At 42.1% G+C, this 22,172-nt stretch overlaps 1 protein-coding gene across 3 annotated transcripts in view; it reads left to right on the top strand.

Annotated features, from left to right (window-relative positions):
* The window catches only part of KDM4B (lysine demethylase 4B), a 92,628-nt gene that overhangs the window by 2,832 nt on the left and 67,624 nt on the right, over positions 1-22,172 (top strand). For all 3 annotated transcript variants that reach the window (XM_056336256.1, XM_056336255.1, XM_056336254.1), the window contains exons 2-5: positions 10,416-10,572; positions 12,724-12,899; positions 13,772-13,886; positions 15,976-16,169. In XM_056336256.1, coding sequence (XP_056192231.1) covers positions 10,438-10,572; positions 12,724-12,899; positions 13,772-13,886; positions 15,976-16,169 — 620 coding nt within the window. In that variant the 5' untranslated portion in view covers positions 10,416-10,437. The remainder of the gene's footprint in view (positions 1-10,415; positions 10,573-12,723; positions 12,900-13,771; positions 13,887-15,975; positions 16,170-22,172) is intronic.

Raw genomic sequence — 22,172 nt, 5'->3', positions numbered from 1 at the left:
AAACAATGTGTTGGCATTCAGGTAGCTGTAATTAGCCTTCAAAGTTTACATCTAATTTCAATGAATAGGGAAGTTCACATGTAAGCAGAAATAATAACTCAGTCTTGCTGCAGGCTGAGACAACCATGCATTGGTTAACAAGTTATGAAAATCTCTCTGCAGTCAGAAGAATTAGAAACTTTGTTTCCTTTTAATTAATCCTAGGCAATATAGAAGAACTGCGGAACGGTGAATTTTCCACCCTTTCTGGCTCTCTTTTTAATGTCTTGCTGTGTGCTGTTGAAAAGGGTTTGCAGCGCCTGTTACTGTCTGTCCATTCGTTGTCTGCTTATGCTATACGCAGCATTACTTGCACTATAGCATCTGTTAATATCAAAGATGGATGACAGCTAAATATGTCACTGCAAGCGAGGGATTTGCTTAATATATTTGGATGCCATCAGGATTCTCTGTGGACGTGGAAGACACTGTTTAAGTATTTGTAATCTATTTAAGAATCAAAGATGATTTGTCCATTTGATGCCCTAGCAAACTGAAATCATTGAATACTGCAGAATATTGGCAGAAATCGTGTCATTTTGTATAGGTTTAGTGATACTAATGCCATGTTAGCATTCTCAGTACTAAATCGTCATGGGATGAGAAAGGTGTTTTTCCATTTTCAGTATTTTTCAGTAAATGTGACCATTGCTTAGTAAGATTTTTTTTTTTTTTAAATCTTTGTTTTGGACCAAATGTGTTCATTCTTCTCACAACCTATGGATATGGTCACTTATTACCATGGCTTAATTAAAGTACTTAGTTTTTTTCATGGAGTAAATTATTCTCTTTTATAAATTAAACAGTTCCTCAATGACATTCTTAGTGGATGGCTGCTGACATAGGAGAACAGACTTGTATTCTGTTGTAATATTTTTGTGTAGTATCAGATCCTCACTTGGTCACTGTGTGCCTTGGTCATGGCAAAAATGACCTTCAATGAAATTTTTTTCTTTATTTTCTTTGCTGTTTTAGAAGGCTCATGAACAAGCCACAATTCCAAGTTTCTTGGAAAATACAGGATTGTTCTTTTGTTTCCTAAACTTGTTTGTTATAAAGACTGTGTTTGAATACAGCCTAAGAAGACCAGGTTGGAAGCTGATGCTGTGTTAAGGTGATTTCCTGAGGTGTTCTGATGTGCCTTCACAATTTCCGATACGTGTTCAGAGTAGTGGGGAGGATTTTGATGAGCCTCTGTGGGTTTTTGTGTTGTAGATAAGACGTTCATATGAAGTTTTCCACGTTCTCGGTTCTGTGTTAGCAAAACAAGCAGTGCAGCTCTGGCTGTGGTGTATGTGGTAGGGTTTGGAGCGGTAGCTTCCAGACAGAACTGGATAAAATTGAGATGGGAGAGTTTAAAATTGTCTAATGTTACTTTGAGGCTGATGTGAAACTAGCTTGGATTTCTGCTGGGTTTTGCTTTAATTTAGGGTTTAAATTGCCGCTCCTTTCAGTTGCAGTTTTGGTTTAAGAGTGTGAAATGGCTGTGAGATGAGGTAGGCACCACCTAAGTGAAGACTTTGGGGTTCCCCCCCACTTCTCTCTGTGCAGATGAGGAGTTTGAGCTAGTTACAGGTGCAGCTGAGCATAGATACTTCTGCTGAGGTGCGCTTCTGGAGCCACAGGAGTGGAGCTGTGTTACCCTTCTTGGTCCTTTCTTCCGCCTGCCGGTTGTTCCTCTTGCTCAGGCTCTTCCCGAGTAGATCATTTTCTGGCAATGCAGTTGCTCTTAAGCCTGGAATCTGGGTCAGTGTGTCACACCCACTCTAGGCAGGACCTAAAGCACCTTGTGCAAAAAATGCAACCAAGATGTTGATTTTCTATTGGCAAAGGAGTCAGAAGCACTTAAGACAATCAAATTTGTTGAAATTTTGTCTAAAAAAAGCTGAAGCAACCTAGAGAAGAAATTGAGCAAGATACTGAGAACATTGCTGCAGGCTTGCAGTTCTGGCAGGTTTGTCGAAAGACGACTGTTGGGAATTAGTCCTTGTTAAGGTATTAATCTGATGTAGGAATTAGGTTTTTGTCGAAGCGGTGCAGTAATCAAGTTTTCTGAAATGCCTATGCTTTCTGATAAGAATAATGGACTGCGGGTTACTTTCCAGTATTTTAAGGTTTGCAGCACTCTTGCCTTCTATTCGGGTGTTGTGGGTTGAGACTTTGAATTCTTGTTCAGACCGGTCAGGAATACATAAAAAAGAGGTATTTTTTTCTACCTCGTTTGCTCCAGGTCTGGGCAGGAGGTTTCTCCTTTCGCTGTTGTCCTGCAATTTGAAATGGTGAGCTCCTAAATCCTGTTCCTCACATTTCAGCAAAGCGAACCCAAAGTAGTTTTGTGTACCAGGCGTCAAAGATCCAAGTCATGGCAAAGCTGCTGAGAAGCAGCAATCCAGGTTAAACGAACCTTTTTTTTTCTTTTTTAAATACTTCTATAACCTTGCAGTAAACATAGCGAAGATAATAAAAGACAGCAAAAGTAAGTATTGGGTGACGCAGCAGATGGAAGTTTGTAGGACACCTGGTTGAAGGGTCGGCTCAGTGGCGGTGTGCTAACGGAGCCGGGTGGTTGTAGTACGGCTTTATCTTGCCTGTTCAGTGTAACGTGGAATTTGAGGAGGGAGACAGTTGGGTACTGATTCTGAACTTAGAAATAAACATTACATGTTGACTACCTTGCTTCAGCTGATAATGAACTGTTTAAATTTCTTACAGATTTATTGCTCTTAAATCTAGACACTTCTTCTGCTTTTAAATGCTGTTTGTGATTAAATAATTTTGCTGCATTTTGAAGAAATGTATGAATAACTGTACACTTCTATAGCTAAGAGGATATTTTGAGGGAAAATTTTATTTTTCTTTAATGAGCTACATATGCTGCTTGATTTCAAGTACAGGAGAATCTGTAAATCTGGAGGAGCCTTGTGGAGTGTAAAATTTAATAGAAGATACTCTTAATTTGGCAAATCCCAAGCACTGTAGATCTTAATCTGCTGGGCTGGTGGGTACTCACTGTGCCTGGATGGGAATGTCTCTTCCTGTCTCTCAGATCTTGCCTCTGTTATGTTTACTTAGACCTTATGAAGGATATACAAAACTTAAAGCAATTTGGAGTTTAAAAACCGTAATGAATTGAATACATAAATAATTTTGAGGAAGAGACGTGCGTTTAAAATTCTCGCTGTAATCTTGCAGTCATTTCAAACGGGGCTGAGCGGTACCACAGTGAACTGCAGACTTAATTCACACTCTCTTTGTCTAAATGCTGTAATCTGATTCTTGGGAAGAAAGGAAAGTTGTCTCGGCTATGCTCGCAACGTGTAATTCTTCCCTAAAACTAGTGATGTGTAATTGCCTATTTTATATACAGTCTCGATGCTTTGCAAAAGTTTGTCTTTTGTCCTGTTAAGTAACTTTTGATAATGCCTGATCCATGAGAATCTAGGTATAAATTTGAGTATAGTTGGCTTACTGAGAAAAGTAGTAGATGGAAGTAGAAGAATCCGCCCTCTATGTTCCAGCCTAATTAATCAAAAAAATGCCATTTCAAATAAACACATGAGGTTTCCATTAATATTTGTGCACAGTACTTAGTAGTCAGATAATGAGTTAAGAGTAAATGTAAGGAATTCTTTCATGAACAGCGTTCTTACCTTGTCATATGGGAAGTGCCTCAGAAATACTAAATGAGTCCGAAGAAGTTAATTGAGACAGACTTAAAATCTGTATTTTGGTGGTTTTGGTTTCATCTTGTAACTTTACAGTGTTTTCAGTTGAGGATCAGATCATATTTTTGTTCCGAAATAGAACTTGCTTTTGTTCCCAGTTTGGCAGGGACCTGAAGCCGGCTGGGGCGAAATGGGGGTGCTCTGGGGGCTGTGATGCCTGGGGCAGAGGTTCCCCCCAAAGCGGTTCTCGGAGCCCTTCTGGCAGAGAGCAGCGGGAGATAAAAACTTGCAAAAAGGCCGTGAGTCTTGATTTCTTGTGATGCTACTTGGCTGTCTGACCCAGTGCCCGGTGCTCCTGCTGAGAGGGTGTGTGTTACTGCAGGCAGGGGGGTTGCTGCGCCCTCCGTCAGTGCCCGGCTTGGCCTTGGCTCCCTGAGAATGGGTGTAAAGTTGGCCTGATTGACAAATTAATTGGAGACAGTGAGATAAATGGCCAAGTTCAAGTTCTTCATTCAGGTTTTCAGTTCTCCAGGTGCTGGCAGAAGTAGTTTGAACATTTTGCCCACACCTGTGGGGAAAACAACGATGCCCTACCATCGTGGCAGGCTTGGAAGAGGAGGTAGCTCCAAGGAGGAGCTGTGGGTACCGCTGCAGGGACAGGGCAGTGTGAGGTAAGCGGTGAGGTCAGAATGGGTTTCCAGGGTGCTGAACATTCCACAGCAGTCTCCAGCGTGGGCGCAGTGGTAGCTGTGTGGCAGTTTGCTTGGAGTGATGGTGAAGTAAGGCACGTCGCGTCGGCTGGTCGGCACCATGGCCAGGTAATGAGGACAGCTTGTGCTGTCCATCCTGCCCTGAGATGGGGAATCCTGGGATGAGTCAAACCACTCTTTTTCTAGTTATTTTTGAAAGGTTGGGGGAGGTTTAGTAGTTGTATTTGGCTCCATAGACCTGAGTTTTCAAGGGGGATTGCCAGGTAAGGCAAGAAGACGGAAGGTTGAACAATTTGGGTGTTGAAACCAGATTAGGGATTTTGTCACCGTTGATATTCGGATTCCCGTTGTGTTTTAGCTGTGCTGCCGGGCTTTGATTGTGCATTGATGCATCCAGAGGGTTACAGTGAAAAATGGTGGGGGGAAAAACGGAGGCTTTAAGATTTTGTTTTTATGATTTAAAAACCTTGCCTAAGATATGGCATGTCTCTCTTATCTTTCTAAAGTATTAAACCAGTAAATTGCCTCATAGCAGCTTTCTCCACTCAGGAGTAGAATGCGCTCAGAATTCCTTCCCCAAAGAGGGAGCTGCTATGTTTTCAGCATTGAAATGAATAATTTGTTATATATTAATGATTTTTGTACTTTGTGCTGGAAACGACATCTTCTTTATGTCTTCAATTATCTAAGCTATTTAGATGTGCCTCATTTAGATCTTCTCATTATATCTCCTCTAATTTTTTTTCCTCCTCAGTATCTGGGATTTATTACACTTCCCTGACTTGGTTTGGTGTGTGTTGTCCTTAGATGGTCTCCTGCAAGGGTGTATAATTACTCACTGTCCTTAACTTGGTGTAACGAGCTGTGGAACTTAATTTTCTTAACTGCTAACAGCAGTTTTACTGGTGTTACAAGTGCAGTGATGTTTGTTGTCTGCATTGATTAGATTAAGAGTTGGTAGGTTCAGTGTTCTGTAATAAAAGGGAAATTCGATTGAAGAGCACCAGTAACCCTCAATCCATTTTTAGGTGTGTACGGGCTCTGGTTTGCATAGGAGCTAACAAGCTCTCCTGTTCGGGGAAGAGAGACTATGTTGTAGGAGGACAATCTGTTGTAAGCCTGCCTCCTCAAAAAGTTCAATCCATTCAGATTATTCCTATAACTGTTTTGGGTGTTTGAAACTGTCTCTGTGGCGTGATGAGGCTGTGGTTGGAGATGGTGGCTTTGCCCTGGTGCCATAAAAGTCCAGTCCATGCTTGTGTCGAAGCATGGTCATGTAACCAGAGTCAGCTCCCTGGTCGTTTTGCACTGTGGCAACACAAATCATAGTATTTGGCACAGGAGAAGAACAAATGGCCATGGATGGGAGCTCAGTAGCTATCCAAGTTGGTACCCGCTGTGAAATTTCCTCTTGCTTCAAACTGCGGCCAGCACTTTATTCTGTGAAATTTTGATGGCTGCGGTTCCTTTTCCCTTCAGCGGGTGTGATGCCCTTGCCGGTGTGTGTGCCCACCACCCGTGCAAGCAGGTGCAAGCGACTCTGAGTCGGCAGCAGGTTGCAGGGTGCACTCAGGAGGGTATTTCCATGTGTCTTTTCTGCCCCTTCCAACACAACCCAACTAAAATCTTGTGGAGTCACTGTGGATGCTATATATCCTCTTCCCACAAAGTTATTTTTGCTGCTTCTGGCTTCCATGCAATGGTTTTGTCTACCAGGCTTCCAACGCCTGCTTTCTCTTTTTGTGTTATAAGCATATGTTCCAAAGGGCATTTTCCTTTGTCTTTTTGAATTTTGGTCATCTGGCTTCAAGGCCTTTGGGCAAAAAGCTAGTGGGAGTTTTTGTGGGGTTGATGGTGGAAAACTGCACCTTTGGAGAGACAGGAGGTGGTTCAAAGGCGGTGTTTTGTCTGTTGTATGCGGTGTAATGTACATGGTAGCAGGGTGTGCAGCACTTGGGTAGAAGTTTACCTGTAGACCTGGTGCCTTCTTTAAAGGGCTCCGAAGGTACACGCATTCTGTTTTATTGAAGAAACTGATAATCCCAGGGAGCTTGTTAAGTTTGTTTAGCAAGATTAAAGATGGTCTTCTAGTGTTACTGTACAAACAAAGTGAGTCCTCTGTCATAAGTTCTGCTGTGTTTTGGCTGTTCAAATCCAGATTGGTAACGGAGGGTTTATAGCAAACCAGCAGGACTAGTTTGCTTCACATCTGTGGACATGTGCCCTGGGTGTGGATACAGGATTTAGCTCCAGTGCTGGTGCCTAAAGGCAGGTTTGTTGCCCCTAACGGTTGCTACCTTTAGCCAGAGTTACCCCCCTGACTTGAAGGTGGAGGAGAATGAGTTGGCATTATCCACTCCTCTGGGATCAGTAGTGGGGGAGCAGTGGGGAACTACTTGAAAGTCCCAAATCCTTCCCTGGAGGAAGGATTCCCAGTCCTGAAAGTCCTTTAGCAAGTACAAGTCATTGATCTCAGCTGGGTTTCTTGGGCTTTTCTCTGCTGCACAAAGGTTTCAACCAACAGGTGTAGGATTACAGTCACAAAAGTGTCTTGGTTCACATGAATTTTAGACGGGAAAGTCACTTGTAAAAAGTCATTGAAATTAAAAACTCAGCTCTTTGTGTCTGGAGATCATCCCTTGGAGGCAAGTTTTAGTGGTTCCTTAGCATGGTTGCAAATTAGAAGGTTTTCATAGTATTTCAGGTTGTTACTCTGCCTTACAAAGAAACAGAATGCACCCAGCTGAGAAAAATACCTCAATACTTCTTTTCAAGAACTAATAGGGGGCTTAGACTCCGCAAAATCATCCTTTTCAGTATTAATAGTGAAGAGAGAAGAGTGTGTTCGCGTTGTCACCATCCACCCCGCTGCACGGCAGAGCCATGGGTGAAAAATGCTTTCAGTGTTCTCAGAACAGTGTGCTTCTGCTGTGAAATCTTCCCCAGTGATGCTGGCGAGCTGATTTCAGCGCTGTTTTATTGAGGCGGTCTCCTGAAAATCCTGTCAGGAAGCTGCAGCATGGCTGGGCTGCTGTCGCAGCCCTGCGCCTGTCCCGCTGCCCTGGCCTCCTGTCCTCTGACAGGTAACAGTAGATACTGCTGCTTGTAATCCAAACCACATCAGTGCTGCTCTGTGCAAAGTAGTTGAGGGGGGAAAAAAACCCACCATTTTCTCCCAAAGCTTTCTCTGTGGCTTGGGTGTTTCAAGCTCCTTGGGGCTGGCGGGGGGAAGCATGTGGCCGCCTCTCTGGCTGAAGTAGCTGAACTGATTTTCCCTTTGCCTGTGCTCCGCGGCTATTTTTTTGTAAGAGCTTAATTAGTTTAGTGAGATGAACATACATTGCAGCAAACATTATCTAGCGTAGGTGTTAAGATGTTCCTTAGAATAAAGAGATGGGATTAAACATGGAAAAATCCGCTGTGCTTTGCGGTCTTGCACTACAGCGTTCCTGACTGCCGAGCGACACTGCTTGCATTGAGGCACGTAGGCCCTTTAATTAATTAATTAAACTTTGCATGAAGTAGTTTTTGATGTCCTCCCTCTTGTTGGAGCATGAATTTTTGACTATTTGCTCCCAGTTCATTGAATAAAAATTGGAATCACTGGAGATGGTCTTGAGGGAAAGATGGGATAAAACCTGGCTTTGACTATGTTTACCCACGACTGGGGAGGGGGGAAAGCTGCGAATACTGGGAAGGCATCCCTGGAGCAGATGGTGCTGGCACGGATCCTCCTCAGGATGGGATTCAAGTTCCTTTCCCCGAGCCATGTACTCCCGATCAGCCGGCGTGCAGTGCTGCTGCAGAGCCTCGCTCCTCGCTCCGTGCTTCCTGGCCGGCTGAACTTGCTTGGCATTTCTTGACCTGGTTCAAAAATAGCCGGAGTATTCTCAGTAAGGGTGCGTTGGAACAGAGGTTTGGGGGTGGTTTCTGCCCGTGTCCCGCTGCTCCAACAGTCACTTTTCTTTTTCTTCTGACTCTTCACCAGGATCAGCTGTATTTTCCTGGTGAACAGTGTTTTTCTTCAGTAGTTTGGAGGAAAGCTCTGGCAGATGGAGGCCTGGAGCTTATCATCTCCCGTGGTTAGTCTGGGGGACAGGAGATGCTGTTTCCTCTTTTTGTATTTGTGCAAAACATTGGTGTAGTAAATAGTTCTTGTAGGTATGGATCAAGTATACTTCTTATCTTCAAATGCTGACCCTGAAATATAGCAAATTGTTTTTTCTGTATGGCAAGACTGGAAATGTCTTGGGGCATGGCCACCCTGGAGATGGGAGGGGTTGGTTAAAGGGCCTTTTTGTTTTAAGGCTGTAACAATTTCTGTTGGAAACACAGCTGTTGGAATATCTGTGGGGGTGAAGGGAGTGAACAGTATCTCTTTCCTCAGTCGGTTGTGCTCTGGGATCTTGTGCAATATTGGGATTTATAGTTTGATGTTTATTATGGAGCGTGCCTTGCACCTCTGGCTCCTGGCTTGGGAAGAGCTCTTTGGTCATCGCGTTTAGGGGTGCAGTAACGCTGCGGTTGAGGAGGCAGCAGGCAAATGCTAGAGGATAGGATGAGCGTGCAAGGGGCCCTGATTTTATGCATGAAATTCCTTTAAAGGCCGTACTGGGGAGGGGCTTAGACTCGCAGACCATAGTTCGGAAACAAATTTTATGTAAAAGTTACTCTGACAAGTTCTAAAATTTTCTGTTCTTTAGAATTTCAAGTCAAAACTGTTTGTTTGCCTTTGAGATTAAAAAATTGTTTTAGCCAGGTAAAAGTGTAAGAGAAACCTTGGTGACCTGCGTGTTGAGTGTCTCCAAATTCATATCTGGTATTTGTTTTAATTATAGGAGGCAGGCAAGAGCATCTGCTGTCTCTTTGGGGGAGTCTGAGCTTTATGCCGTGCATGCTGATTAAAACGCTGATACAGCACTGTTTCTCTATTTTGTTTTTCCTAACACAAAGAGTACTTTTAGTAGCATCTGGAATACTTCTTGGCTAGTTTGAAATCAACTGAAATGCAAACATACTTTGCTTGTGATTCAGAAATCACGTTTGACATCGTGTTGCTGCGCCTTTTATTCCTTAGAAGCCCCGTGCTGCCCTCCCGTGGTAGCGTGAGCGTATTGAACGTGCCGTAGCTGCTTTTCGGACATGGAGGATATTTTCGTAGTTGTGTTTGCAACTGAAATGCCACTAAAACATTTTGTTTGCCTTGTAAGTTTCTAGCATAATCTTACAAAGGTACATTTTAAAAATTGTGATCTCATCCTGAACTGTTCTGGATTCCTACCCCCGCGCCCCCCCCCCCCCCCCAATTTTGAAGTAAATTTAAATTGAGCAATTTTATTCTTCACATTGAAAGATGCGTTGGAATTGTGTATCTACATTTAAAAGTTTTCTGACACTTTGTTTTGTCTATGTACGTTGCAAATAATGAAGTGTAGCGAAGTTATATTTAAAATCCCCTAATGTTATGATTTCTAATGTAACCTAGCATGTGGATGAAAAAGAATGTTGGTCAGAGCTGTTGGTTTTGAACCTAGATACAGACAAGGATGAAACATTCTGGTGGAAGGCTTTGAGGGACAGCTAGTTCTACACACGCTGAATAGATGCTGAAGGTAGCGGGGGGTTTGTTCGTGACCACCATTCTGATGACACACAACTTCATATGATGAATGGAGGGGGCGATGTCAAGTCTACGGTCTATATTTAGACCCTATCCCATCTCACAGATGATACCGGTATCGGGAGCTCCCTGATACCTGACGCGTCTTAGGGCCCTGCTAACAAATTGGTGAAGTGGATTTTTGCTCAGGAGCTCTTCAATGTTAGAGGATAATACTTACAAGTGCTTTCTGGGGGGGAATAGGGGAGAGAAATGAAAAATACATCCGTGTCTTTTTGTGAAACCCATTAAAGCAAGTAGAAAGAAAACAAAGTTTTTTAACCAGTGTGGTTTTTTTCTGCCCCTTTTCTTTCTTTCTCCCTTTTCGTTTCCTCTCTTCAGGCGCTGCCGCCGTACTAGAAATATGGGGTCGGAAAACCCGCAGAACCCTGGCTGTAAGATCATGACCTTTCGTCCCACCCTTGAGGAGTTTCGGGACTTTGGGAAATACATTGCTTACATGGAATCGCAAGGAGCTCACCGAGCAGGGCTTGCCAAGGTGAGTTGCCCCAGGTTAGGTAGTTGAAAGCCTCCTGAAGGCTGCCCTCCCCAGGCTTGGCATTGTCTAAGGTGCCTGTGAAGCGGTACCACTCACAAGCAGTTCGCTTTCATGTAGTCAAGCAGAATGTGGTTTTGAAAATCGTGCTTGCAATCTCTGTTTCCGTTTACCGAGAGAGGAAAAGCAGCAGAGTTGCAGGCCTTGCATAAGGGTGAAAAGAAGTGTTTATTTGCAGGATGTCTTTTCCTGATCCCTAAGTGGAAAAAAAGGACGTTCCCAGCTCTGGTGGAGATGGGTTGAGGGTATTTCCACGTCCTTGTTCTGTTGCTGGCCATACAGACAGGCGTAGCCAGGGTCCTTGAGGGCTGGGGCTGTGAGTTTGCAGCTTCCCTGGAGTGTCGGGTAAAGCATCAAGCTTTTGAAGTCTGCTCAGGTTTGGATGGGGAAGAGGGCCTAAATCTGCACCGTGTGAATGGGTGCAGACTTTTTACTCCGACCTTTTTAATATTCTGGGCTACTACTTCAGGCTGACTTGAATCTAGACCTGTAAATGGGTGGTGTACATGTGTGCCATTCCCAAAATACCTGAAAGCCTTTTTGAACTTTAGGAAGCAGTTCTCCAGCCTGCTTGAAAACATCATTCTGCTTCCTTCCCATCAGCATCTTTACACTGAAACTGATGAAACATTGTGAGAACTTTGCATGTGAAGCTTCTGAAGTCCAGTACTTGATGTAGAACTGCTTGGAAAAATTCAGGACTAGGTGATTAGAAAGAGTATTTCTGTGCCTGTGTCATGTTGCACCATAGGCTGAGAGAGGTCATTTATTCTGACAAGGTAGTTATGTATGGTATTTAGCAGAACTTAATAAAGCTGTTAGGCGTGTAATAATTCTTATTTCTTCTAAAACACAGGTCAATTACTGTTTTTATTACAGTTCTAAATAGAGCTGGGTATTGATAAAAAGCTCTCTGTGAAATGTTTCCTTGTCCACTCAAGTGTACTAGCAATTACGTTCTGTGAGTCTGCTAGGGTAGATTATTAAAATAGAGGTTGTTGGTGAATTCCAGATGTTGTAAAGAAATTACTCTACTTGTAGGACTACATCTAAGCATTTCAAGTTAATTTTTGTATGTCTCTGTTGCAACTGCAGTTCAGAGCCTTGTAATGGAAGCAGGGCTCATCATATCCTGGAGGAGCCATTCCCACAAAAATCAGTAACTTGTTCTCCAGTTCCCCTAACTTTTTTTGGTTAATCCTTACAGCAAATTAGATTGCAGATATTTTATTTTTTCATTCCACATGCCCACTGAATGTCCTACTGATTGTTCTCTGATCTTGAGCCTAGAATTGTTGGCAGCCCTTCTGTTTAAAATCGCAGCTTTTTCTTCCAGGTTCAGCACTGCTTTGCAGCAGTTTTTTTGCGCAGCCTCCAAGAGTGAGGAAAGCGTCTGGATGTGTTCCTGATGGTTTTCTTTTGTTCTTCTCTACCCCTTACCCTTTTCGTTTAAGGAGTTGGTCCCTGATATGTCACCTACAAATACAGGAACATCAGCAGCACTAACGCAACAGGATTTTCAGCCTTCCTAGTTAGAAAAAAACCCTAAACAAATGATACACACACCTTTGATACACACCCCCCTCCCAAAATCTACCCCCTCAAGAAAACCCTAATGTAAGTAATCTTCTAGATGGAGTAGTTGTTTAGACTACTGTAAAAGGACTTCTACATATGCAACATACTGATAAAGCTGCTGGAGTCTTCAGGAAGCTCTGTGGAATGGTAGGTGAGAGAGAAATGCTGTTCTGGAGGGAAAGCATGTGCAGTCCTTCTGGCATGCAGTGTATTTCCTTGGTATAACTATCTTTTTATCATCACTGGCCGCCTTCTGTGACACTGTGCTGGTGGGATTGCTAGCAGGCAGGCTGTCAGCCCTCTGACTATGCCAGCTAGTCCTGTACTTCAGCAGATGCAGAACAGGTGTCTTGTCATATGTGTTGGTTATTTGAGAGGCTGCTGATATCTGATAACCTGCAGCAGCAGGATGAAATGCCTTCCACTTAAAACAGCTTTTTCTTCAGTTGAAGTTGTGTTTGCCTGCTGTGAACATGGTTTGTTTTTGTGTGTGTTTTTTTCCCCTCCCAATTCTAGGTGATACCTCCTAAGGAATGGAAGCCCCGAAAAACCTATGATGACATAGATGACATGGTTATCCCAGCCCCTATTCAGCAGGTGGTTACTGGACAGTCGGGCTTATTCACCCAGTATAATATACAGAAGAAACCTATGACTGTGGGAGAATACCGGCGTCTGGCTAATAGTGAGAAGTATGTTGGTGTTAAGTGATGCGCTTTTGTTGTGAGTGGGGGAGTTGTGTGGAAAGCCTTTCTTTCTAGAATCAAGCTGAAAGGAAAATGCAGCCTTGTTAAATAGGAAGCATTTTGGAGGAAATTGCTTTTTCTTGAAAGCTTACATCCAGAATCTCAAAGAAGTTTGTGGGTTTTGGTGTATCTTAGATCTTTTTCTGGGAGCTGACATAGAAAGATTCTTCAAAGTCAGTATTTGGCTAAGAATCTACCTGGAAAGAATGGCTTGGGACTCAAGGGAGAGTTCTCAATGTATTAATGGTTGTTCTGGAAAATGGGTTTCATTGCTGAGGTAGAAATGCAAATATCATGGGGTGCCTGAGCCATTATTAGTAACGTGAGTGTCTTCCAAAGTGCCTGGGAACTTTGCAGAGCGCTTCAGTTAGCTGGGACAAGCCAACTGATACCAACCGCAGTGGCATCCTTTTTCCAGAGTCACTCTTTAATGCTCTGGAGTACCTTGTGTTTTAACTCGAGCAATGCTGGCATTATGCAATCAACTTTGAAATACTGTTAATGCAGCACACACCTGAGTGCTTTACCTGCCTTCAGCTCCCTGTGTAAAACTGCATCTCGGGTGTCTTTAGGGTGGGCATCTGGTGCTTCACGTAAGTGCACATCCTGTTTGTCAGTGTGTGCAAAGAGGTTTTGTAGAAAGGTGTAAAAGGCAATAAATGGTATTAATCTGAGCAGAATTAAAAATGAAGTGCACCTTCAATAACCTCCTGAGTGTGCCTACTTTGAAATGCATGCTTCTTTTCAGTCATTCATCCTTCTGTGATGAGTGTTCCTTAGGTGGTCTTACATTCTTATCTTTTCCATGTTCTTACCAGGTATTGTACTCCACGCCATCAAGATTTTGAAGACTTGGAGCGCAAGTACTGGAAGAATCTCACTTTTGTCTCACCAATTTATGGGGCTGATATCAGTGGCTCACTATATGATGCAGTAAGTTAAATGCTTCTGTTTTATTTATTTTAAATATGGACACTGACTTCCTTGTTGCTCTTTTCTCATTAAGGAAAAGAGTAATTCAGTATTTATTTGATTAGCAGTCTTAAAAAAAAAAAAAGTAATATCTTTATTTTTCCCTCATTATGGAAGTGTGACTAAACTTTCCACCTTCCCCAGAGTTTTAAGGTAACAGAGTCAGTGGAAGCTGTGAAAAGTTTAGTTTTACTAGAAAAATGAGGAAAAAAGTAATTTAAATGAGTTCTTACAAAGCGTGTGGCCAGAAATTGTATTTAGCTTGCAGAAAAGTTTGTTAAAGAAGCCTGGACTGGTATAATGTTGTGCCCAGATGTATGTGATGGCATGCAGGTAAATTAAAAGTAAGCTGCTGATCCTGATCCCTATTATGCTAGGGTTTGTGTTTGTGTTTTGTTTTGTCTTCTTTATTTCCTATTTTTAAAAAGGGGATAAAAAATAGCTATTTCTGCTGAAGCATCTTCGAGAGCCAGAAAAAAGCAGCATTTTAAGAAATTGGATGCTTAATCAAAAATACTTTTGATTCTTAACACAACGAAAGTATTTCCATTTGGATTTTTCCTTTGTAGGCAGCTATACTGGGATGCAATGCACCTGTGCGCTAAATTATTTTACACTTCAAATTGTTTAAGCTTTTCCTTTGTGAAATTGCATCCTAGGCTTAAAGTAACTCTGTTGCTGTTTCTTCTGCTGTAAATGATAAAGGTTGCTTATCTTCTTGCTCTGTTTAGGCAGATAATTTAAAGCAGTGCCCTTTCTCTGTAGTCTCCTTTTGAGGGGAAAGTGGCCCTTTTTTGGAGTGGTGTCTGATTGTCTGCAGTATAAACTGAATGTTAATGTAAGAGTTTATTATCAACATGGTTTAAGATGGAATTATTTGGGATACACGTAGATATCTGAGGTCTTCACAGCCATGGACGTCAAAGTTATCCATAGTATTTGGTGCTTTGATGAGAATTTCACATTCTTGTCCATGATACGACCAAGGGGAGGTGACATAACCAGGCACAAATGCAAACTTCAGGAGAGGTAGCTTCTGCTATGTACTGAATACACATTGTGTTGCCTTCTATTTCCTTCAGGTTCCTATAAGCAGAAATTAAGTAGTTGAATCACCAGTCACATCTAAAGAACATTTCCTATTGCCCAATTACTGACATTGCTGCAAGTATTGAGGTGTGAGAGTCATGAAACACATTCTTCCTCTGCATTGTCTCACTTTTCATCTCGCTTTTTAGCCATTTCCTCCCTGCCCCTGGGTGATTATTTTTTTTTTTCAGGTTGATGTAGAAAGTTTCAGGATTGAGCAGCCTGTGTTTCACTGTCCTGCAGTTACTCCTGCAAGCAGCATGAAGCTGGGATTGCTCGCATGCTTACCAGTTACTTGCATGCGTGTTAAGTAGGCTGGGGAAAGGGGTGTGAAGTAGACTCTTGGTTTCCTTTTGGAGTCTATTACTCTCGGGTCATCTCAAGGTTACAGATTTATACCAGTTTATGCGACTTCACCATTTCATACTGAAGTAGAGAAAGCCAGCTTTCAGATGTAGAATGTCTTACTGCTTTTTCTGTTTGAATGTTGATAACAAGAAGACTGTCTTCCCTGCTCTTTCTGTGAAGCACTGAGCTGAGGTACAGGTCTCTGCCACTTTGGCCACCTTGAAGTCTAGCTGCTATGTGTTCATCAGGTGAAGAACATCTGGATGGAATATATCATTGAGAGAAGTGTATTTTACCCTTGGTTTATCTTGTGTTTAGTAGTAGAACAGTTATTTAATAGTAGGGTATTGCGTAGTACAAGTGCCTCTTCAGAGAACACATTTAGTGAGAAGTTAGCAATCAATTCCTTTGCCATGAAGTAGCGGTAAGGCATGCTTTTCATGGTTATTGATGAACATTAAAAGTAAGCGTTCTGGAAGGAGGTGGAATTAAATTAACACAAATAACACTAGGATATCCACGTTTGAAGGCATTGAAAGGAAGCTGTGGGCTGTTACTCTGCTATAGCAAGTCCTGATCTGCTCCAATACAAACCATTTATCCCAAATTACAGGATGTGGAAGAATGGAATATTGGCAATCTGAATACCCTCTTAGACATGGTGGAACACGAGTGTGGCATTATCATAGAAGGTGTAAACACTCCCTACCTCTACTTTGGGATGTGGAAGACAACGTTTGCTTGGCATACAGAGGACATGGATCTCTACAGTATCAACTACTTGCATTTTGGGGAGCCAAAATCCTGGTAAGTGACAGAGCACTAATAGATGGTGGCTGCGTACCTTTGCCCTCTTCTTAGAGACCACTGCAATATCCTTTTCTTCACATCTACCTGATCCCATTAGGCTTACTAATCTCTCACTTCCTCCTTTTTTTGGTTTTTTTTTTTTTTTTTTATTTTATTTTTTGCTCCTCTCCTACTCAACACTTCTTTCATGCTGACTTGCTCAGAGGCCTAATTCTAACTTTCTAGAAAAGCAGTAGAATTAGGGAGACTTGCTGACACCACGATTAAAAACAGGTTTCAACACTTGGGGATTTTTGAGAACTAATGCGCAGGAGAGCACTCCCACCAATATGGGAGAGCAAATCGTGATGGGAATGTGTGGTTGCTTCAGATGCACTTTAATAATGAAAGTCTGTTGCACTTGGATTGTGCTGTAGGCAGGAAACATCTGTTACTTTAAAATTTCCATTATTTAAATGTGTAAATATGCTTACAACTCCAGGGATAAGGTAGGTCAAAGGGTTGCTTTTTCATGGTTAGTTCTTAGAAATTCTAACAGTAAGCATTTTTCAACATGGCTGATGCATAGACTGGTTGGAAGTAACTTTCCACAAAAATGACCAGTAGATAAGGATGAAATTAACAACCTGAGAAATCTGAAATAAGTTACCAAGAGTCTGTATTCTTCTTTCTCAAGCCTCCTACTTAAAAGTATAACCACAGAGACTTAGCAACCCAGAAGAGCTTTGCCGAAGATCTTGATGTGACTAATAAATATTGACATTTGCGTGCAAATTAGAGCTTAAATGTCATTGTGAAGCTGCTGTCATTGTGCCCTGGCAGTGGCAGACGAGATTCTCCCATCTCTCTGTGATATGAGTCCCCAGTGACACCAAGTATCTCCAGGCTGTTAGTGCCTGTGGGCATATAAAAGCTACCGACAGCAAAGAGGCTGTAATGAATGGATATAGTGTTCTTTTAATCTTGAAAGGGAGTGGAAGGGAGGGGCTGAATCTGTAACATCCAGCTATAGTCTTAATGTGAATTTAAAAAATCTTTCCAACGTGTCAGAAAATCTGTTTCCTCAGCATACCTGATCCTTAGTCTCCCTCTTTCAGGCAGATGTGCATGGAATTTGCAGAATCTCTTATGATACCTCTGTTTAAACAAGCTTGATCTCAAGAAACATGTCTCTGGCTTACAAATGAAATGTGACATGCTCTTAGTTTAGATGCTGTCAGGTTTTTCCTTCAGCTTCAGAAGTGTTCATTCAGAGCCCTGTTTATTTGGTTCCTGTTCCCAGTAGATGGTGCCACCAGCACGCGAGAAGCACTGCCTCTCCTTTGCCCATACAGCACAGCGACCACCAGCAAAGCCAGTGTTGCCTTCAGTGTGGTAGTCTCAGCATGTCAGCACCAAAGAGCTGGCTGCTCAGAGTTGTACGAGCATCTGACCTGACGTTTGCATTAGGGTCGTGCGATCATGGCTGCCTCTGACTGCTCCTTTCCTCCCTGAGTGTTACAGTTCTGCCTCATCTGTCATCATCTTGCTTTTTGTTCCGAGCCCAGAATAGGGTTATTGCTTTCAAAAAGTGGAAATCGGAACAGATGACCTTGAAAAAAGAAGCTGGTTATGGCATGAAAATAACGGCTGTTCTGCAGACTCTCACATTGTGAGCAACAGTTAAGAGAACAGATGCTAAATGAAGTATAGATGAAGTATTTCTAGCCTGACCTAAACTGTTTTTCTGCTTGCGTGCATCTTAAGAACATCATGCTGTTGTTTGGTTTGGTCATGTTTTGGGGGTTTTTGGTGATTTGGGTGTTTTTTGAGTTTTGGTGTTTTTTTTTAATACTATAGATACAATGTGTGCGTATCTTCACATACTGTGTACATTATAAGGATGATAAAGTCATTGCATGAAGCTGTTGCCTCATCTTTACTAAACAGAGTTTTTTCCTTATGTCTTTATGTTTGCTTTTGTTTCCATGGGGAATACAGATTGCGTAGTAGAGAAACAAACAAACGTCCAGACAGGAAAACCTGAAACAGCTTTGTGTAGTGTGTTTGTGTGAAGAGGTTAAGAATCAGAAAGAGGTAGAAATTGTAGATGGAAACTTGTATCTGGCACATATCAGATCTTACAAGTTCTTGGTAGCTCTTATTTCTGTCTGATCGTCTGAGGATTTTGAGATGCTGGGGAACACCTAATATTCCCCTAAGAAGGGTTTCAGCTGTTGAAATGTTCAGTCACTACTGCTTGTTTGGAACAGAGAAGAGAAATCATAAAAACCTGGAAGAGCTCAGGTGTTGCTGGTTAAAAATCAAAGCAGGAACATGCTCTGCATCTGGTTGTTTTTTGGTTGTTTGTTGGTTGGTTTTTTTTGTGGTTTTGGTGGTTTTTAAAAAAAGTATTTACTCAGGAGGGGATGATTTTTAACCAACCATTCTGTGTTTGTATAGTTCTTTTACAGTAACTGGTTCTAGAAACCTTACACAGCTGGGGGAAAACAAGGATTTTGAGGTCAGACCATGTTTTGGGCAAAACGTTTTCCCGTTCAGTGGAGTTTTTTTTTTTAAATAGATGACAGTGTGTAACAGAACTAGATACATTGTGACAGGACGCCACTGCTGGTTTGGCAGCCCCTCCCCCCGTTCCCAGGAGTATGCCGCTTGCCCGAGTCGTTTCTTCCTTGTTTTCCACTATGACAGCTTCTGCTGACGAGTTCTCACGCTCCTCTCTGAACAAGCATTGGCTTGGGAAGAGCGAATGTGAACCCCTTTGAGCAGCCCCGGAACGCTCCGGGTACCCGCGATGACAAGCCGTCCATCCCGGAGCTCGGCTGGGGGAGCTCTTGGGCTGCGGTGATGAGATGCCGGCAGCGCAGCCTGGCTTTGCTCAAGGATGGCTAAAATGTTAGTTCTGTTTTTCTGGCACCACCTCTGCGGAAATTTCCCAGCTTCCTCCATCCTTTTTATAGACTCTCTGACTCTGACAGTGATCATCTTAGAAGCACCTCGGGGAATAGCAGGAGTATGGAGAGTTACGAAGTCTACCGGTTTGGGGCTGAGCTCTAAAATAAGATGCAGAGTTATTGTTTGGGCTGTCAGAGATATTTATATAGTGAAACCAAGCACTCTGTGTATTGGTAGTATTCTACTTCAAAATTATGTGTTAAAAACCATAACTCTTTCTTCATGTCCCTCATAAATTATCTTAGGCTGCTTTATTCCAGGTTGTGCGACAAGAAGCCCTGCTTTTCAGGGTAGCGTGTAGGAGTGGTGAGAAGCCACCAGCTCTGTTTCCTTATGAAGGCAAGGTGAGGAAGGAATCGGGCCGATTGAGGTTGCCTCCCAGACCTCATTCAAGTGTGTTCTACAAGAAAATTCAATGTTTATTTGCTGTGAGGTGAAGTACCTTCTCAGGGAGGTCTGGGTGGTATGTTTGGACCATGAGAAGCCACCTCAGTGGACAGAGATAAGCTGAGACAGGAATCTGGCTCATGGGTCAGGGAGATGGTTATTGAAGTATTATTTTGTATGTGTCTCTCACTTCTGTCTCTGGAATTTTGGGTTATACCTCTTATAAAACAGGTGCTTTGGGGGCTGTTGGGATTACAGTTAAAATAAATGTCTGCGCTTCAACAGCTGAAGGTGGCTCCTTTGTATAACCTAATGAGCATCTGCTTCGTCATACAGCTCCTTGATTAATGTGTGTCTCTGTCACTGCAGAGAAGTCCTGCTGCCAACACTTTCTGGTGCTGTTTCTTTCTGTAAGCAGAGTAGAACAGGCTGCAGCAATATGAGTTGTCTACACAGAGTTGTGTCTCGGGGGGTGCAGGGTGAAAAATCGTTCAGTGCTAAGTGAAGTACTTGAGCAGTAAAGGGTCATCCAGTGATGAGGGAGAGGAAAGGGGGTAATGGAAGACAGCTTTTTTTTTCCCTGCTTTTCCCATCTCACGAAGTGATTTATCTATACCTGTACATTGCAGTGCATTTATTTCTTAAATTCTGTCTTCTTGTATACCAAGAAGAATGAGCACTGTTATATATCTTTAGCCGTAATGACTGCTGCTGCAAAGATACCTATGCTGCCCCTTTCGGGTTATACTTGCCTCATATTGAAGATGATAATCTCTTCTGATGCACCGTTTCTCAGGCGTATGCATCTGGTCTACATTGTAGTCACACTGCTGTTGTTTTTTAGCTGGAAAATCAGTCTGACAGGCTGAAGAGGTAGCCTGAAAGGTGTGGGCACTTTCCATCAAAAATACCAGGAATTAGGAGCTGTTGTGTAACTTCATGTTAAGCTTCTCGGGCAGGGAGCTGCCAGATTGAGTTGCTCGCTTGCTTGCTTTTTTCTCAGATGACAATAAAATGTCCCTCTCCCATTAGTAGTTTAATTACAACCTTTTCATAGTCTCTCTTGATTTTGCAGCCTATATTAAACCTCTTGTGGTAGGAATTTTTACTGTATCAATTATACATATTATGTATAATTACCTTATATGTTCATATGCTGAGATCTAACATAAGAGCATATTATCAAAAGATGCTGACAGAAGACTGATTTTTATAATGACAGAAGCAACAAAACTGAATGCCAAGCCTCATACTTCATGGTTATAATAGCATTTTATTGAGGAACGTATGCTTCTCAGCCCTTGCAATTTCAAAAGCTTATTTTTAAACACTGCGATACTCCACCATCACTTCGTTTCATTTCTATAAAAATGTGCAGTACCTACCTTGAGGGCTTGCTGTGGTAGGGAAGTGCTGAAGGAAACTTTAAATCTCAATAATGTGAATTTGATGGATATATTTTGGAGGTGTAATGTCTCTATCTTGTTTTGTCAACACTGCAACACCTGACTGGGTAATAAGGTTATTTTTCCTCATATATTTTGTGACTGATCCTGCTGTATAATATTTAATATACATTCTGTAAGTACTAATGGGATGTTATACTGTATTCTTTCTTTTGGAAACGGCGTATGTTAAAACAGAGTGACAGTGAGGATGGTAATTGATTTTTATGAAATGTCCCTGTTTCCTTATCATGATGGATGCTTAATCTCATTTAATTAAAATAAGGAACCAGCTTTAGCTTAAAGTTATATGGTCTCCTCTCCAAAACATTCCCTTGCTGAAAGTGGATCATGCATAATCTGTTTGACTTTGATATCACAAAGTACACTTTATGCCAGAACAGCAGTTTAGGCAGAACTAAGGACGAATTACCAAAGGAACTTTTAAAATAATATGATTAGTTGAAAGCACTGGTCACAGATACAATTACATTTTAAAAAAAAACACTTCTAGAATTCTGACTTGTAAAAGTCTAAAGACTACTCACTTGAAAGTACATAGTTACCTGAAAACTTGGTTGGTTAAAGTGTTTTAGAATTTCTGCTTCCATTCCTCCAGGTATCTAGCAAGGTTCCCAGTGTTGGGTAAGTCTGTAGGAATCGAGGAAAACAAGTCCACCGAAGGACTTGCGTGTAATACCTACAGTTTAATAAATTTGTAGTATCTGTAACTGATGCCACCATCAACAGGGAAAGCTTACGTTTTTTAACAGTGATATGATGGGGAGATTTAAAGCAAGACATGATTGTTCCCCTGGGAGAGGATTGTAAAAGGAGCGCTCTGTATTCTTGGCTGAAAGCATATACTAAAGTAGCTGCAGATATGAAGTGCTGAGAATCACACTGCTGATTTTATTTTTCATTGTTTTATTTTTCATGTTGCTCCCTTCTTAGGGAACATTGCAGCTGTCTTAATCGGTACTTTTGTCCTATCCTTCCCCCCAGGGCAGAAAACGTTAGTCCCTGGAAAACTATCTTGGAGAATGAAAATGACCTAATACAGCCATGGAGCTTAATTCTTGCAGCTTCTCTCCTGCCTTTTCCATGCAGGATGCAGGGTCCTTATCCCCATTTCCCCCATGTGGCATGCTGCACCATCCCTCTGCTTTAACACACTCTCACATATGTTGCAGTTTGTTGGGAGCCTGATGTA

Source organism: Falco biarmicus, chromosome 4, assembly GCF_023638135.1.
Source record: "Falco biarmicus isolate bFalBia1 chromosome 4, bFalBia1.pri, whole genome shotgun sequence".
Lineage (NCBI taxonomy): Eukaryota > Metazoa > Chordata > Aves > Falconiformes > Falconidae > Falco > Falco biarmicus.
Note: the sequence above shows the minus strand (reverse complement) of the source record. Positions and strands in the feature narration are given on the sequence as shown.